This window comes from Alligator mississippiensis, chromosome 5 (assembly GCF_030867095.1).
Source record: "Alligator mississippiensis isolate rAllMis1 chromosome 5, rAllMis1, whole genome shotgun sequence".
Taxonomy (NCBI): domain Eukaryota; kingdom Metazoa; phylum Chordata; order Crocodylia; family Alligatoridae; genus Alligator; species Alligator mississippiensis.
The window spans coordinates 162,910,960-162,930,430 of NC_081828.1; the positions used below are offsets into that span (position 1 = coordinate 162,910,960).

At 40.0% G+C, this 19,471-nt stretch overlaps 1 protein-coding gene across 4 annotated transcripts in view; it reads left to right on the forward strand.

Moving 5' to 3' along the window:
• SNX13 (sorting nexin 13) overlaps positions 1 to 19,471 on the forward strand; it is a 151,865-nt gene that overhangs the window by 113,349 nt on the left and 19,045 nt on the right. For all 4 annotated transcript variants that reach the window (XM_019497915.2, XM_059728943.1, XM_059728944.1 and 1 more), the window contains 3 exons: positions 1,123 to 1,160; positions 6,343 to 6,412; positions 8,791 to 8,930. In XM_019497915.2, coding sequence (XP_019353460.1) covers positions 1,123 to 1,160; positions 6,343 to 6,412; positions 8,791 to 8,930 — 248 coding nt within the window. The remainder of the gene's footprint in view (positions 1 to 1,122; positions 1,161 to 6,342; positions 6,413 to 8,790; positions 8,931 to 19,471) is intronic.

Consider the following 19,471-nt stretch of genomic DNA (forward strand, 5'->3'; position numbering starts at 1 on the left):
TGGTAGGCATTAGGACTTAACGGCTGCTGCTGCCACCACTGCTTCTCCCTGTCCAGCAGCGGCATAGGGACAGTGTATGCCACTGCTGCTGAACATAGCAAAAGACCCACAGTTGTGGGCTGGATCCAGACTACAAGCAGTCGGTTGTTGACCTCTGATGTAGTATAAGACACTGGCCTGAGACCAGTATAGTTCTAGGATTGAAGTCACTTGTCCAAGATCAGAATGACTATCTTAGTTGCTTTGGTGACCTGAGCACCCCATGCCCATCAGCAAAATGGGCATAATATCTTTATTCCTTGTTATCCAACAGAAAGGGGTGATAGTAATTTGTGTGAATATTAATGATTGAGAGCAGTCTCTATCTTTTTGTGTAAAGTCAAAAATACTTCAAGAGCTAACCAAGATAGCACTGTTTTGCTTCTAGGAGCCAAAGCAGCTACTGTTGTTACTGCTTCTGTGCTGCCCATTTGTGTCCCGCAGTTGCTAGTTAACAGGAAGGTAGGTAGGTAACAACATCATGCAACAAATGATAGTTGCGTTGACTTCCATTAGAACATTAGTTGGTTATCCAGAAAGTTTCAATATTCAAAATACAAAAGGAACCAAGTTTTGAGTTGTGATAACTTTTAGAAGCTCTGACTGAATCATCAGCTATGAGAATCCAAAAGAATAATTTCTTCTAACTATAGGTAACTCTTTACAAAAACAAAACCAAGTTTCCGCCATTAAAAATCAGTATAATAGTGTGATTTCAGTCAAATCTAAAGGTTACATTCAGTCCTGCATTTTAACTTGTGAGTTGCTATGATGCCTAAACAATTTTACTGCTGTACTATGAGGTTAAAACTTTAAAATAAGATGTTCTCTGAAGTATGAATACTGTATTCTTTGTTAGTTACAGCTGCACACACATTTTTTTTTTTGTTGTTTTTTTTTTTTACATACATATTTTGATTAGAGACTTGGGGAGCAAAGATTTGAACAACTTGTGGCATGCACCCAATATCCATTTTTCCTTTAATGTTTTGTAGTGTAGCTGACATGATTTTAGTGTAACCTTTAGATACAGCAACGTTTAGAAAACATTTTTGGAATTCTAAATTGATTTTTCTTCCACAGAATCATTTAATGGGTCTCCAACAGGCAGCATAAACTTGGTAAGTGCTATGGATTTTTTTTCCCCATGCTATGGAACTTTTATTAAACAGCTTCAGGTATGTGGATATGAGGGATCTATTTTCAAAAATGCAGCTACAGTAAAATCGCAAGTTGTCTGAGCTGTTGGACTGAACTGAGCAGTTTTTGTTTGCTTTTTTGAACCATAGGTAGAATGCTAAAAAGTAAATCTAGATCCTATATAGAAATATTTTTTCAAAAAATATTTCATATGAAAATGGGATGCATTTATATAAACTCTTACTCGGAAGAAAATGTTTTTGCATAAAATATCTATCCAAATAGATTATAAACACTAAAATGAAAATTATATGCCTCTTTGCTTGAGGATATACCGTAAAGTCCAAAAAGAATAATCGGAAAAATCTCTCTATGAAAGTAAGGCATCATAGAGTGTTGTTTTTTTTTGTTTTGTTTTTTTTACATATTTCAAGATGTGTATATATATTATTTTGTTCAAGTTGGGTAAATGAGTCCAGGTTCCTGACTATATTTAAAAATATTGCTCAACATGCATCCGTATCAGTCTTCAACATGCATCAGTCATAATGCATCTTGAATATTCAGGGTGTAGGTTGTAGCCGAATATTCAAGTTTTTGAAGCAGTTATTTAAAGCAAGAAATATTTAACTTAGTTATACCGTACATGAAAAGATTCTAAATTTTACAGCTTAATTTATGTAACTGTTTATGTTTCTATATTGGTAAATGTGTGATGGTCATAGTTTTGTTCATTAACTTATCTTGCCCTCTTCTACAGGGTTACCTTACTCTGCCCTCTTCTACCTTATCTGCTTTCTCTAGCACTTAACTTCTAATGACCCAACACTCTGTGCAGCTTTAAACCTTAACCATTTAAAAATGAAAAATCAGCATGCCTCATATTACCTTCCTCTGTTCTTCAAAATTACATGTGGATGAGGCCAAAGTTATACAAACTGAATTTTGTCATTTGTGACAGTTGTAAGCAACTCCTAAAGAGCTTGAGATTAAGTTTAAATAACATTACATGTCTTGGAAAAATGTTCTTGATTTATACTCTTTAAGCATTCCATAATTGCTAGCTAGTTCCTCTGCATTGGGATTCCAGGTAATTAAGACACTTTTTGGTTCTGGAAGCATAGGGATACTAATATTTCTCATCAAGATGCTGAATTTAATGTAGTTGACTTTAAGCTAGTAAATAATCAACCTATACCATTTTCCCCCCCCCCCCCCCCAATCCCAAAAGAACATTCTTTTGCTAATTTTGGCAATTTCACAGTTCTTAATCACTTTCCTCTTTCTCACCTGATGATATATGAAAACACAGATACAGGGGGAAGATGCATAATCAGCTTCTGCAATGAAATGCGCTATCCCAGGGGGTCCCAAACTGGTACACATACCCTTTGGGGTATGTAAGACCATCTCTGGGCGGTACTGGGAGAAATTGTGTAAGGGTGCATTTAATTTGACTTTTAACAATTGGGATTTAAGGGGTTAAAATATAAAATGTACATAAGTAGGGGAATGCTGGCAAATCTGGAAGGGGATACTTGATAAGAAAGGGTTTAGGAACCTCTGTGCTATAGCCAAAAATGCTGTCAAATTCATGAAGTTAAGATGCAGAGAAACATTTGGTTTAATTTTTTCTTACCTTGCACATAACTTGCAGGTTGTAACACCTTTTAATAAAAAGCTTTTGACAGCCAAATAAATACAAAGTTTGATACCTTGATACTTGGTGATTTAGACAGTGTGGTGGTTACTAGTCTTTGTTAAATTTTTGCTGTGCTTAACCATAGTTTCCCAAACCATAACTACTGTGACAATCCCAATACCATACTGTGGATTTATTTATAGTCATGTGTATGTACATGCACAATATCCTAAAATATCTAATAAAACTATGTCCTGAAAAGTGCACTCTATGCAATAAATACTCTGTTTTCCACATTTGATAACCTTATTGTAAAAAGGATGTGCTTACAAGAGTAAAATAAAACCTTACCACCAATCTGTGCTTTTATATGAAAGACACATATATGTTTCTTCTAGCTAGCTTTGTATGAAGAAACTTCTTGGTTTTCTAATTTTCAATGCTATTCTGGGTTTGCAGAAGTGCTTATGCAGGTGCTTGGATACTACTAGTGGATTTATTTCTTCTGGCTGAGCTCCATGTCTAGAGTAGAAGCCTACTCACATAGCAACAACTCCCTTGTGTCATTAAGTTACATAAAGCAGAACAGCCTACGAATAGGAAAAGGGTTACTTTTAAGGTGTGTGATCTTGTAATATTTGTTACTCAATGCAGTGCATTAAGTCTTGGTGGTAAGATGTTATGTGGCTGGTTGGTTTGTTTTTGAATTTGGATTAATCTGTATTTTGGCAAATTCACTCAAGCCCCTGCCCAAAACTAAACAAAATTGTAAAACTACTTTTATAATTGCATCCTATTATCTCTTAAAATGAGGGGTGTCAACCGGAAGTATGCGTACTCCTACGGGCACTTGGAAAGATCATAGGGGTTATGCGCAGGTTGGTGGGGATGGAGTGTGCCCTGGGGTGTGGTGGTGGCATCTCCCCCGGCACATTCCCACACTTCGCCTCTTGCTCCTCCCCCTCCGCCGGGTATGCCGGGCACTGCTGGCCCCACACAGCACACCAGGGCAGCTCCCCGTCCCCCACCCCAGCTTGCTCTCCTGTTTGGCCACTGGGCCGCTGCCCTTGGCCGATCGCCAATGACGAGGAGGTTCCGCAACCACCCTCTGCTTGCAGAGCCATGAGGGCAGTGAGGATCCAGAGGGTCTGAATGGAGTGTGGGAGGGAGCTGAGTTGGGAGGGAGTGTTTCTGTGCCTGCAACTGGGGGGGGGGGGGGGTTGAGGGCAGCGGTGCCCCCTGTGGGCTGGATGGGGGGAGGGAGGCTGGCTCGCGCCCACCACAGGTGGTGCACAATTGGCTAGACACAAGGCTTGTCAACAGCCTGTGGAGCTGCACGTGTGAGTGGCCATGGGAAAGTGGGGCGGTGGGTGATGGCAGCAGCGGTATGGGGTGGTGGGTGGTGGCAGCAGCCTCATGTGAGCTCCCCTTCTGTTCTACGTTCGGCCACTGCCACCAGAAGGGGTATACTTTTTTAAAAAAACAAAAAAACCCATCCAGATTGAAAACCCTTGTCTTAGTAATAAACCTGTAATAAACAAGAGGGGTTTTTTTTCTATCTCAGTGTATATAGTGTATTGGGTTTAGTTGACTGGCATTAATTGTTTACCACTTGTCACGGGCCAGCTGGGCACTGTGAGTGTATCAATTTTATCACAGGCCAACTGGGCTGTTTGATTCAGTTTTGGATCGAGGAGGAAAAAGTTGGGAGTGGAATGAAGGCAAATTTATTATAGCTTACACACACACGACAATTAACAGAAAGATAAATGCGATAAGCAGATAAGGCAGTATAAAAGAGCTAATAGTAAAACAATAACAACAGATAATAATAACATACAGATAGATCAATCTGTCACAGGCCAACTGGGCACTGTGAGGGTATTAGCCACACTGGGCTGTTCAAAACAACAGATAGACATGGGTTGGCAACTTATGGATAGTCCCTCAATGCCAGGTGCACGCCAAGTGATTCCAGCGAAGTCAGGCGTCCCTGATGATCCATGCTGTCAGAGGGGTTACCGGGGAAGGTCCCTTGCTCAGGATCCAATCATAACTCACACTGGGAGCCTGGGGTCTGGGCGTGGGACAGAAATGACTGTTCTGTTCCCTCCTTCCTGCTGGTCATCTGATGCATGTGTTTTTTATACCTAGTCTTATGTTAATCTGTTGGCCTAAGGGCCACTCACAATATTGCCCTATAGCTGTTACCCTATGGGATTGAAAGGTGTTAAAATTATCATAAAAGGTTACTACCCAGACTCAAGTTTATCCAATAAGCAAATTATGATGCAGCACCTTTTAGGTTTGAAATTGACATCGCTTCGCCTAAATCCCAACCCCTTTTAGGCTTCAGTTGAATATGATTTCTTGGGATATGCTTTCCTGGAATGTGTTTGGGTGTGCCTAGCAGTTAGATCCAGTTTTTATCGCTAAGGCTGAACCCTGAGCAAAAAACCGCTAGGCCAGCTAATCAAACTCACAGCTACAGCTTTGCCTATGGGGCCCAGTCAGTTCCATGAACAGTTAATTTACCAGTTTGGTTAAACTTATGACAGACAAGTTACATTTGCAGTTTACAAACTTAAAAGCTTATATTAACTAATATTACCTATTTAGGCAAAATACCAAATGCCTCCAAGAAGCACACATTATTGCTTATTAATCCCTCTGGTTCTGGCTATCACACCACTGTTAATCATACTCTGTGGTGGGTAGTATGCCCACTGACACAGCACACTTGTTAGGTATGTCCAGTTTTTAAGTTATGAAATCTTAATGTCCGAAAAAACTTCAGTGAATGGAAGTCCTTCTAACATATTTAAAACTTCATTGGAATAACTTTAGATTTCTGGTGTTCATCCTCCCTTTTTTTAAAAAAACAAAACAAAACTTTTTGTATTTTGACACCTTTGCCTCTTTTGCAGCTAAATGTGACCACAAGTGTAATCTTAAATGGTGGTTCAATATTTACAATGGTATATTTTTAAATTCACAATTACATATTTAGATGGAAAAGTCTTGGCCTCGAAGGGGGGGGAAAAAAACCTCCAAAACCCTAGCAATGTGAACTCCCCTTCTGAGTACAAATAGAACATTTTAGTTTTGTATCAATATATTTATCGTGTGTTGCAGTTTTTTACAGGAGAAACTGACTAATCTAACCAAAAGATGAGCAGTATTTTGAAGTGATATTTTCAATACTACAATAAAATACTTTGTAATGCGTTTTATAGTAAAGATTCTTCATGATTACCAAATAAGAAAAAAAGTTCTTACATAAACTACTTAAAGATAAACTTCTAAAATATGGACCACTGTACTTTCAATATGATGAGAATTTGTAGGAGCGAAATACTGCAAATATTTCAAGATAAATTGTATTTCAATATAGAATGGTCTACTCTTCAGTACTCTGAATTAGGAGGTTAAAATAAAGTAATGGTGGAGGGGGGTTTGTGTTTTGTTTTTTTTTGTTTTTAAGTGTAACATCTATGATCTTATGCTCTTCTTTCCTTCAGTCCTTAGATGATCTTTCAACTCTCTCTTCTGAAGAGTTAGTACAACTACATGCACACATCTCTGATACTGGTAAGTGATTTTTCTGTGGTGAGTTTTGTGTTCTTCCAAGATGTTGTTTTTAATCTCTCAAAGGTTCTGCTATGTGATGTATATAACTTTTATCTTAAATATTTCTAATGTTACAGGCCTCTCCAAATCCTAATGCTTTTTTACCTATCTGTTCTTCACTTCATCTTTATGAAGTTTGTACTTGTGGTATAGGGTTACTGTAATGCAGAGGAACCCTCATCAAACTTCTGTTGTAGCCTTCCTGTAAACCCTGAAATGAGAAATGTTAATGTTAATGCTTGTCTTAAAGGTCTACCAAATGAACTGAGAACTCCTTAATTTGAATTCAGTAGTTTAGCCTACAGCAGGTTTATAGCTTTCAGTTGAATTTATTAAAAATGTAATTTGTCCAAGTGTAGCTGTCATCTCCCTTTGTTCTTCAGTCAACCAAATGTTGTTCTTCACTGTTTTTCTTCTTTATTATAACACTTTCATCTACCTTTTCTATAGAAAGATTAAGTGACTTTCACTACTGTGGAAGGGACTTAATCTTTTGCTACTTCATTTTAAGTAAAAGAAGATTGCATCTAATGGTATAAAATATATAAAATCTGAGCACATTATGCCACTACAGTAATGTGATCAATACTACTTCATTTTGTTTCTGTCCCTGTGTGTGACTTTGGTCTAATACAGGGGTGGGCAAAATGCCGCCCATGGTCCGCATACAGCCTGTCAGGCCATTCTATCTGGCTGGCAGGGCCCTTAAATTTAGAAAATTAATATTTATCTGCCCCTGGCTTCCTGTCATGTGGCCCTCAATGGCTTGCCAAAATTCAGTAAGCGGCCCACCATCTGAAATAATTGCCTGCCCCTGTTCTAGTATCAAGGTGTTGCTGGAGATGCTATGTCTTAGTATCTCTTTTTTATTCAGGAGTTGTGCATGTGGTTTCTTAGGCACATGATAATTTCATGATGGACAGGCAGACCTGGTCAGTCATACCTTCGTAAAGTAAGGTGAATATGGTAGATACCTGTATGCTTTTTGTTGGAGATATTTACATAGAAAGATTTTACAAGGGCTTTTCTTGAGTTTAGCGCAACTTTTGAAAGCCTTTACTAGTGTTGCTTGTTATACTATAGTTACCTTAAGAATGCCAAGTTTACAAAGCAGAAAACTAAAAAATGAGGCAACAGCAGTACTGAGAACCTATTCAACTTTAATTTTTTCCCTTCTACACAGGGGTGTGTATGGTTTGTGGCTTCTTTGTTTTTTGTTGTCTCCCCGCCCCCAGGTCCTTGCCTCCATTCAGTGCACAGAACTTATTTTTGTGTTTAATGTATTGGGCTGGTGTGGAAGATGAGGCTGTTTTTTTAAGAACAGGAGTCCTACACACTTCAGGTTGCTGCTGCAAAAGTGGTTTTCCTAGTTGTTTTGGACATGTCTCCCCTTTCTTTGCATCTATCTACTGTTTCCTCCATTCTGTAGTGCATCAGATGTAAGCTATTGCTTTCAAGAATTCATTTTGGCTTCCTTTCCACCTGTCTACTCATCTCTTCTAGTCTTGGGATTAGCTAATCATATTAGTTTACATCTTGTACTTTAGTTTTAAAAGTAAGCATCTTAAATTGTCTCCAGTGAAGACCGTTTCATTTGTGGCCTTCTCTGTAAACCGCTTGAAAACTAATATTGTTTTACTCAAAGCTCTCTGCCATGATGCCTAGACATGGATAGGCTAGTGTCCTAATACCTCTGCCTCTCTTGTTGACTGACTGATTGTTTCATTGTTCCTGCGTGTACTCAGTTGTTCATCTATCTCATTTATGTTTAGTTTGAGAGCTCTTTGGAACAAGTATAATTGTTGTTTCCTACATATAATTAACCTAGTGCAGGGGGATCCTGGTTCATGATTTAAGGGTATGATCCTAGTGGTATGTAATGCAAATATAAATAGTAAAGACTTGTTGCAAAAGTTAGAAGTTTTGTGGCAATTTAGGTAGGCTACCACTAGGATGTGTCATCTTGGTTATGGTAGTTAGATGCTTTTCCTGGACTGGCCATACAGTTTGTGTCGATCAAATCAGTTAAAACATTCACAAGAGTCTTTTGCTTGCCCCAAAACTAGAGGGGAAACGTTAGCCGGCAGAAATTTGTTAGTAAAACTTCCTACTTGTGCCAGACACTAGTATGTGAGTCTGGATGATACTGCAGATTTTCAATTACAAGAAGGCTTATACTCCTTGAGCATCCGTTTTTGTCTGAGTCTGTCACTTCAGACATTTTCTTCATTTCATGTCTGTGCTTTCGTCTTCCTTCCTTCCTTCCTTGTGTTTTTTTTTCCCTTTCATTTGTTTTAAATTACCAGTCTATGCTGACTATGACCCATATGCTGTGGCAGGAGTATGTAATGACCATGGAAAGACATATGCACTGTATGCCATCACTGTACATCGGCGACTTCCAAACAGTGAAGAGACATGGAAAACTTACCGTCGCTACAGTGACTTTCATGACTTCCACATGAGGATCACCGAACAGGTAGCTGGTCCTTTAGAGACCTTTTAATTTTATGGGTGCAGTGGACTTTAAAAGCTGTCTCTTTAAGTAACAATGTTAGTGCCTGTCAAAAAAAATAAAATAAAAAAAAAAAGCCAAGGAGATGGCTTTCCATTTACTTCAGTGTGGTGTGCCTCAGCTTTGCATGGACTCTTAAGGTATGCAAACATCTGAACCACTGTCAGTACTGTGTCCAGTTGTGGGCTCCACAGTGACAAATGGGAGAGTCTATTGGACTAGAGGCCTATAAATAATGATTTAAGAGGAAAGGCTGTAAGAACTAGTATTTAATCTGGAGAAGAAAAGACTGAGAAGGGATTTGATAAGTCTTTTAAATACCTGAAGGGAAGATTTTTTTAAATATAGAGGAGGGAGGTTGCTCCTAGTCCTTTCCCTTGTAGCCACTGAAAGAAAGTTATAGCCTTGCGCTATATCAGAAGAAATTTAGCTTAGAGATTAGGAAGAACTTTTTGACTAGGAGGGTGATCAAGCACTGGGATGATGTAGATGTTGTCTTTTCAAGAGCGAATTAGAAAAATTCTTGACTGGGATGGCTCATTCAGCGATGAATCCTGCCCTGAGCAGGAGGCTGGGCTTGATGACCTCATGAGGTCCATTCTAGCCCTGCTTTCCTAGGATCTTATTATAAAATAATTTTATGAATATAAGAACATGCTTTACTGGGTCATACCAATAGTATCTGTGCCCAGTATCTGTGCTTTAGAGGGAAAATACTGAACTAGATCTCTCTAGAGTGATTTATCTAAGCTATGACTGAGGAACCCAAAAAAGACAGTGCAATGTTGGGCATCATGAATAAAGAAATGGAGAATGGCATCATCATTATGCCATTATACAAATCCATGGTGCAGGAAGAACTTTCTGACTATGAAGGTGGTCAACTATTGGGACAAGATTGGTCTCATTACCCTCCCTTGCATCTACTGTTTCTTGTGTTAGGGGTGCCAGAGGGAACATCTTCAACTGTTCTGTTCAAAATCTATTAATGGACCTATCATCCATTCATTTATCTAGTCTTTTTTTTTAACCTGGCTATGCTGTGTGCCTCTTCAATATCCTCTGGCAATGAATTCCACAAATTAACTATATGTTGCATAAAAAAGTACATTTGCTTGTCAGCTTTTTTGTTTGGGTTTTTTAAATAGATATATACACTGTTATCATGTTCAGTTCAGTGGATGCCCCCTAGTTGTAGTATTCTGGGACTTGATAAATAAGTTCCTGTTCACTTGGTCTACATTCTTCATGATTTTATAGATTATGGTCATATCCCTCCTCCCCCTGCCCTTCAGCCTTGTCCTTTTCTAAACTGAAGAGCCCTGGCCTTTATAGTTTCTCCTGGTATGGTAACTGCTCTATCTTCCTGATCGTTTTGGTTGCCCTTCATGTACCGTTTCCAATTCTACTACATCCTTTTTGAGGTACAGAGATCAGAACTGTCTACAGTATTCAAGGTATAGGTGCACCATGGCTTTGTATAATGGCATGACGATGTTCTTCATCTTCCTTCTTAATGATGCCTAATGTTGTATTAGCTTTTCGGGTTGTAACGGCACATTGGACTGATGTTTTTAGAGATCTCTCTCCAGCAACTCCACGGTCGTCTTCTGCCCTCAGTCATAACAGCTATTTCAGAACCCCGTATTGTGTACATATAGTTGAGGTTGTTTTTCCCCATTTGCATTACCTTGCATTTGTTGGCTTTTGAAGTTCATCTGCCTCTCTCTTTCCCATTCACTTTAGTTTGGTTAGATCTTTTCTGTAGGTTCTTTACATGAGTTTGGAACTTGACCACCTAAAATAATTTGGTGTCATCTGCAAACTTGGAGATTTCACTGTGCATCCCCACTTCCAAATCATTGATGAAAATGGTGAATAAATTGGGCCCATCACAAATCCCTGTGGAACCCCACTTTAGACTTCCCTGCATCCTGAAAAGTGACCATTTAGCCCTATCCTTTTGTTTCCTATCCCTTGGCCTTGGCCAGTCCTTGATCCATGCAAGAACCTGCCTCAATTCTGGGGCAACTCCATTTTTAAAGCCGTTGAGGAATCTTGTGGAAGCTTTTTGAATGTCCAAGTAGATTATATTAACTGCCCCCCTTTATCCATGTGCTTGTTAATACCCTCAAAGAACTCTAGTAGATTGGTGAGGCAAGATTTCCTTTCATAAAGACCATGCTGACCTTTCTCCAACAGATCATATTTGTCCATATGACTGCTGATTTTTATTCTTTAAATTCTGCCAACTATGAAGTGACTGGTGGTCTTTAAAATTGGGCTCCCCAATTTCTTTAAAGGCCAGGGGCCTGCATCCACTCAATTCCTGTGCCTTCAAGGCACACACTATGCAGTTGTCGTGTCCCTCCCCCCTGGGCACCACGTGGTTTCTCCTCAATGCCTCCCCCATCCTGGCTGCACAAGTCACCTGGAGTTTCTGCTGCCATGCAGGCTGTACTGCCTTATGGGGTCATCTGAATCCCAGGGCCCTGAGCTCCCTGATACTTGCAGCCCTGAACCCGGAGGCAGGGATAAGAAACGAGGAGGGAGGGGAAGCCCAGAGGCTCTGGAGGTAGCAGTAGCTGGAGCAATTGGGAGAGCCGTGCCTGGGCGTGCTGCACTTGTGCAGCCCTGGTTTAAAAGAATGCTCTGATATTGAGAAATAGTGCTATAGAACTGGCTAGATAAAGATTACTCATACAGTTGACACTTGCAGGGTTTTAATTATAACAGTAGTAATTCTGAGGTTGTTACTGAATGTTTCCCTGGCATTTAGTCCTAGAACAGACATCTGATATTAGTGAATGTTTAGCTGAGAGGAACATAAATTGATGCACAGGTATCACTGCTTGGGACATGGGATTAAGTTAGGAACAAAGGGTGAACTCCTAAGTGCAAGATATTAAAACTCAGTGACTGGGCTCCTTTAGCACTTCCGTGATGCAAACACATACTAATAGTTCTGGGGTAGGGTGATTTGGAGGGAGAGAAGAAAGATAAGGTTATTGGTACAGATCTTCATATTTACAGAGGTTAATCAGTAGCATGGGTAGAACCTGGAGAAGAGTGTTTGGGAGGGCATGCGGTTGCATCCTTTAAGCAAGAGCTTGACCTGACCAACCGGGAGCTCATCATATGTGGCACAGCTGGAGCCACTGCTTTTGTGTAGCTCTACTGTAGGGGCTGAGCACTTCTGTTACTTACCCCACTCCTTCCTGCCACCTCCCTGTGCCAAATTTGGGGACAGGGGAAATAGAGGGATTAATAGTAGCAGTGCTGCCCCTGGACTCCAGAGCTGTGTAAAAGCAGTGGCTCTGACAAAGAGCCTGTGAAAACCTGCTGATGAGCCCAGAGAGCTCCTTGCACAGGTAGTGTGCCACTGTACCCTCCTTGGATCCACTTCTTACCTACAGCGCTCTGTTTTTGTTTTAGTTTAGGGTAAAGGTATTACAAGAATATTGTAATTAACACAAATCTAGGAAACTCAGAGTTAAGGTGCCCTGTGAAGCTTAACACTGCTCTGTAGGCTCTCCCAGTCTGGGACTTTAGGCAGCTAAAGTAGCTTCAAATGTGTTATGTCTTCAATTAAATTGAGCTCGGTGGAGCTAAAATGCTTGAAAAAATGCACCTTCTTTGTCCTTCAAGATGAGACCATATGAATCCACAGCATGAAATGCATCACCCTGACTAGCTTGTGACTTCTGTTCTGGGACCTACATCAATATTGGTAGAAATATGGAGCTCCATGTTAGGACTAGCATGAAATCAAATGAAGGACTTTATTTACCCATATTAAGGTAGTCCTAGTCAATTTTTCATTCGTCTTGTTCAATCTCTATTTTGACAACGTAGTGCAGAACTGTTGGTGTACAATACAGGTCTTGTAATATGTACTATATACCCCACTTCTCTCATTTGTCAGGTAAAAATGGTATTTGGCAAGTAGGGTAACAGAACGCTCCTGAAGGAAAACTGTTAAACAACAAATTTTATTATTAATTTGAATGTTGTTCTTATGTAATATACAGCTGCATTTGTCACCATTAGTAGTGTATGCAGTGGTTTTCTCTGAGCCTTATGCTTGTATATTTTAAAAACAAAATAACTATTAGTAGGTGAAGCCCTTGTAGTTGGTCACAAGAGGTACTTTTTCAGAATTGTTTAAACTCTCATTTTCTTAAAGAGATACCTACTGTCTTTCCCCCTCTTACCCTCACCAGCAGAACAGTGTTGAGGAAGAAAGCAGGTTCTGATCTTCATATAGAAAGAAAAACTAAATAATGTTCAGATGGAAGTGCAATTGGTGTGGAACAGTGGGTTTAGTTCATTTGTTATATTTGTCACAGAGCTTATGAAATAAAAACTGAGCTTGAGAAATGGGCATTTAGGTTTTAAGTGAAATACTAAGGATCTGTGAGGTCTAAGAAAAGGACAGCTGTTGGCAGTTGTATGTACTGTTAAACAATCTGCCTTTTATTGCTTTCCGTGTATTCTCAGACTCTTAACCCCCATAAAATAAAAAGAAAAAAATGCGAAGACTTGTAATTCACCAGCTGGTACAAAATAGAACCTGCTGACATGAATAAGTGTTAACAACACAATGCTTTTAACAGTAAAATGCTTTCAACCAAGTCTTTGTAGGGATTAAGGTTATTGACTACATAAACCTTTTAACTGATCAAAAATGTTGAGCTATAGGTCTAGTTTATTCTATTGTTGGGTAATAAAAATGTAAATAGTCTTGAATACTTTAGTGTAAGTATTTAAGATCAATGCCATAGGGTCCAGCTAATGTAAAAGTGGAATTGACACCTTGAACAGTAAAAGTATGTGTGTATACAAAATATGAGAAACTTTGTGCATAAATTAGTTTTAATATGTAATGACGCATTTGATTACTTTGGGATATTATGCAAAATGTTTGTTGGTATATGATTTTGCATCCCTTCCCGTCTGTAGATCTTGGTTCCTCATACTTATGCTTTTAAAAAAAAAAGTGTAAACCTTGAAGCTGGAGCAGGTAAGTTCCTTGTAGCAGTGGGTAAAGCTTATATGGTCTGTGTTGACCCTATGTCAATAGAAACATATAGCTTGTGCATATAAGATCCGGTCCTTAAAAGTAAAAAAAATCTTAAACTTTAAAAAGTAACTTAGCATTGATTTCTTTGGGGTTTGTGTAAAGTTCTAGACTGGACACTTTCCTTGCTTAAAAATGGCCTTTTTTTTATTAAGGCTTTTTTTGTTTGTTTTACTGAGTCATATGCCACGTTTCTGGGAACTACATATGCTTGTAAGATGCGATGTATGCACAGCATAGCATATAGGTTTGGTCAGCAGCATGTTAGGTAAAACTTGGCAAAATTCTTTCCTAAAGATGCTTTTTAAATTAAACTTCCTCCAGTTATAAAAATTCAGTCCCCCACAGATCTGCTTCCTAATTTTTTTTTAAAAATGACTTGTGTGACCAATGCATATTTCATAGGCCTGAAGTCTTCGTTTATAAGTGTGAGGACCTACTTGTCCAAAATCTGGCCCTTGCTCTACTCTTTTTGTACCTCACTGACAGCAAAAGGTGGCACAAATAATTGAATACCAACAAAGGTACATGAGAATATTTTGGGGTACAAGCAGAGCATTTTGTGCTGCGGCCACATAGATTTTAAAGCCAGAATGGACCTTGTCATCTAGCCTTATCTCTTACACTGTACAGATCATGGCATTTCCTTTAATATTTTCAACATTTAAACCCATAACTTGTAGCTCAAACAAAGAATATCTTTTTAGACATCCGCTTCTGATTTTAAAGATTTTGTGATGAATCCACCACATCCCTACTAAATGGTTCAATTAATAAAGTACTAATTATTCAGTCTAAACAATCCTGGATATATCTAGCTTCAGGATCCAGTACCTGGATGTTATTTCTTTGTATGCTATAGAGAAGAGACTAGAGAGCTTTCCAACTTTTTTTGTTGCTGATGGATGTGGGGGGGAGGGGGAAACCCCATGCTTTACCGGAAGAGGCAGTGTGTTCTTTCACTTCAGCAGGGCATTTTGGCACTTTTTTATCTAATAGCTGATTCAATTATCTATTAGATAAAAGCACCAATAAAACCCTGCTGATACATCCGATCTATAATAGATGTTGGGTGAGCCAGGTCAAACTAAAGTGATGCCTCTTTTGAGCATGTGCTGGGTTTGGTGAGGGAGGTGCACTGAGTTTTTAAAGAAAAGAACTTTTTTCACATCTGTCAGCAGCCTTTTATTTCCCCAAACTCCAAGAATTAAATAGCCCGCTCTTAGCCATTCTGTTGTACTTGGATATGACATGCAGTTGGTTATCCACCAGACTTGTAAGTTCCTGCTTGCAGTTGTCCATCAGCCTAGCATCTTTTTGTTCATAAATATAAATTTACATTTGGCTATTATGACTGACTTCTTCTTTTTTGTTTAACTGAGTCCAGTTTTCAAAGTTTACCCAGGTTGCAAAATAGATCTGACTTGTCCTTATTTACTGATTTCCCCAGTTTATATCATCTACCTAGCATTTTTCAGGTAGTCAGTAGGATTTTAAATCGGTCAAAATAGATTTATAGAAATACTAGAGAAAACCCTGTCTGATTATAAAAAGAGACTGTCTGCTATCGAGCTAGCCATTTTTCAGTCCACTTTATATGTGCTACAACAATTTCTAATTAATATAATTGGTGACAGATTCATTTACTTTACCAGCTAAATTTTTAACTTCATTTTAAAATTTCTTTTGACAAGATTTTTTTTTCTTACCCCCACCCCATAAGTGATGCACAGGTGTTCAGGTTTTCTTTATAGACTGTTCTTTCAGCCCTTCTGTGACTTGTCAGGGGTAACTACAAGTATGCAGAGCCACTGAATTTAACAGAAATTGCTGAAAAGTGACTGTAACTGGTCCTCTTTCACTACTAAATTTCATTGGACCTTCTGTAATAAGCAGTTAAATTAAGTTTTTGAATCTAGTTTTAAAGATTTCAGTGGTGTGCTCCACATTATTTATGAAAACTTTTAGCTTCCAATACAAATTTTTCAGTGAAAGGTGTAGACAAACCAGTTGGATAATATTTAAGATTGAAAGGAAATTAGTAACAATGTGAAAGGTTAAACAACTAATCCATTTAACTGATAAGTGGTTAGCTTACTGATTATTGTTTAGCATAGAGTGGGGTGCAGTCTGGTAGGGGGAGAGTGGAGATGGAAGCCATGCAGGAATTGGAAGACAGCAGGGCAGTAGGGAGGGAAGACCAAGGAGGAGTGAGGGAGTGACTAGTACCTGTAACTTTTGAGGTTAAAGAGGAAAACAGGTGGCCTAATAAGTCTTCAGTTAAGCAATTAGCTGCTCATTCACAGGTGCAACTTCCCTCCCAGGCTGCGGTTTCACATGGGCTGTGTTGTCTGGCTGGGCTTGCCACTGCTGCCTTCCCTCACCCCCCTCCTGTCAAAGGACCTCAGGCATGGTTCCCAGCATTAAGTGCGTCTGAGCTGCTGTGTCGGCAGTTAACCGTTTAACCAATATACTTAGAGGAGGTTAAACAGATAATTTTTAAAAACTATACTTACGTTCCTAATTAATAGTCAGTTGTGGTTTACTGAGTGATCTCCAAACAATGTAGAGTCCAAGTGGTTGGACTGGCAATCTAGTGGTAGAGTGGATTGATATAAACGAGCATGTGGGAATGGACATAGACTGGGAATGAACTTCCTGGCCAGGTAGAAATAGCGATGTACCTTTTTCCTTTGTCTTGACTGCAAGGCTGCCTAAGATTCATTTTGGGAAGTTTTCTCCCGTCTCTTAAACTAGGGGTGGTCAACCTGTGGTGCATGAACCACAAGTGGCACAGGCAGCCTATGACACACCTCAGATCAGGGAAGATGCAAGAGCATGGTGGTAGATAGGGCAGAAAGCAGTGCAGCAGATTGGGCAAGGGTAAAGGGAATAGAGTGGCACTTGGGAAGGGTGCATGGCTAAATTGTGACATGCTTGCCAAAAAGGTTGGCATGCATTGTCTTTAAACTTAGGCCACAGACGGGCACTCATTTCTACCACCTAAGTATTTCTCTGAATTTCTTCAGGGAGCTGGAGCATACATGTATTCCAGCACCCTGGCTGGAGAGCTTAACAAGCATTTTCTCAAGGCAGGGGGTGATAGAGGGCTGCCTTTTTAGGAGGAGCCCATTGCCGCCTGCCCTCACCCCTGCCTAAGAGGATAAGCTGTGAGTTGGCAGCTACTACAGACAGCCCAGGAAGGGTTCCCACCATGGGAGAAAAGCTCCTCTCCTTGCCCCTGGAAACACACAGTGGCACAGAGTGAGGTAGGGGCATTCTGCTCTGGCAGCAAGATTTGCCCCTACCTTTGGTGAGCCTTGCCACCATAGCACAGCAGCCTTCCTTACCCCATAGTGCCCCAGGTCAGTCCACAGCAGTGAGGATGCCACGGCAGGAGCCCCTTCTGGAAGAGTCCATGTTGCAGAAGGCCCCTTCTCCCATCAGTTCATTGATTTAATGGGGAGCTGTTTTGCAGTGGGAACCTGATCTGGGAGGATCACCCCTGGCAGTTAGCTGACTTGACAGAAGGAGGGCAGAATTTTTCAGGGAAGTCTCCCCTCAGGGCTCCCTTATGATTTGACCCATGGGCAGGCTGTCTTGGAGCTGGTGCTCTCCTTCCTCTCCTTGGAGGGAGGAGGAGTGAAGGACTGTGAGGATGTTGATTGTCTTTCACAACTGAGAGAAGAGTTCAGTCATTAGACTGGGAGAAGGGAGATCTTCCTCATAGGTAACTGATCTAAATTCTTGCAGGAGAGCCAGTAACCATCTGCAAGAAATCTTTTGAACAGCTATACATTCTCTTTTTCTACTGGGAGAAAGGCTGTAACATCTGTTTATGGCCTCAGTGTTTGATCTCAACCTTTTTTGTGCCTGAGGGTTTTTTTCCTTCTGTAAGTGAGAACAATATATTCTAGTCTCTTGCATGAGTGGGGACCTGGTAGCTGCCTATAAGTATATAAGGGATATACATCAGGATCTGGGGCGACACCTGGTCACCAGAGCGCCCCGTGGGATGACCAGGTCAAACGGTCACAAACTTCTCCAAGACTGTTTCAGGCTGGACATAAGGAAGAACTTCTTTACAGTCCAAGCCCGCCCAAGGCCTGGAACAGACTGCCGTCAGGGGTAGTGCAAGCACCTACTCTGGATTCCTTCAAGAGTTAATTGGATGCTTATCTTGCTGGAATCCTGTGACCCCAGCTGACTTCCTGCCCCTGGGGCAGAGGGCTGGGCTGAATCTTCCAAGGTCCCTTCCAGCCCTAATGCCTATGAAATCTTCTCAGGTGTAATTTATCAGTCCAGTGATATTCTCTGCTGGAGGCAATTTTAGAAAATATTAAAATATCTTTGTAGAGAAAGTGTTTGGGGCTTGCTTTCTCCAAGTGAAAAGGTGTTTTCAAAAGGGAGACATTTTAAGAAGTGAAAACTTCTATTCGGACAACAAAGAAACCTAAAACAAAAGTGAGAAACAGTGATTACTACTTAAAGCATTATTTAGTAACTGATGTCATACAGTGGTATTTTCTGTTAGAATCACTGGTGTAAAGTTTTAGATTCCATTAATAAATAGCTTTTAAATTGTAATGATGTCAGTGCATCTCTTCTGCTTGATGCTGTGGTGCACACAATGCTGTGGGAGCATGTGCACCAGTGCTTTTTGGCATACCTTTTTCCTGTCTATTATGGTGAAACTTGTGCCTCTTAAAGACAGTGTAGCAATGAATCTTAGATCAGGAAAAAAGCATAACCGATGCCTTGTAGCTCTACTTTCTTGTGCCTAAACATAGTTATGGCATGTGGGAAATTTAGCCCTGTGTATACTGTTGCTTATGTAGGATTAACAAATTAATATGGCAGTTCTCAATAGATTCCCAAAACAATAAATGAACTTCAGAGAATGGGTTGGGGGAACAAAATCTGGCTCTTTGAAACAGTAAAATTCTTTCCTTAGTTGGCATTCCAGGTCAGATACTTTACAGTTCTTACTCTCAAAGTCGTCTTCCCTGGGTTGATTTTTATCAGGAAGAGGGGACATCACGTTACATCAGTAAGTGGGTAGAAATGGAATATTAACACTTCCTAAAATAAAAATTCTTAACACTTGATCTTGAGCTTTGGTTGCATATCACATTTTTTTCACATGCCCCACACCCACAGGTAAGATGCATGTCTTATTTTTAGAAGTTGGAAGGTAGGGGAAAGATGTATTCAGTCATGGCCTAGAGTTGGCTGTTTCATCAACACGCTGCTACAAGATGGCTGTCAGCTCCTTGATTCCTTCCAGGGGGCAGGAGTGGGGCACAGTCCAGTGTTAACCTTGTCGCAGCTGCTCTCAACTTTAGCTTTAGTCATACATATCCTACTACTAGATAAAAATTGTCAAATTTGGCACCTAACACAGTACCACGTGGGGGATGCATGG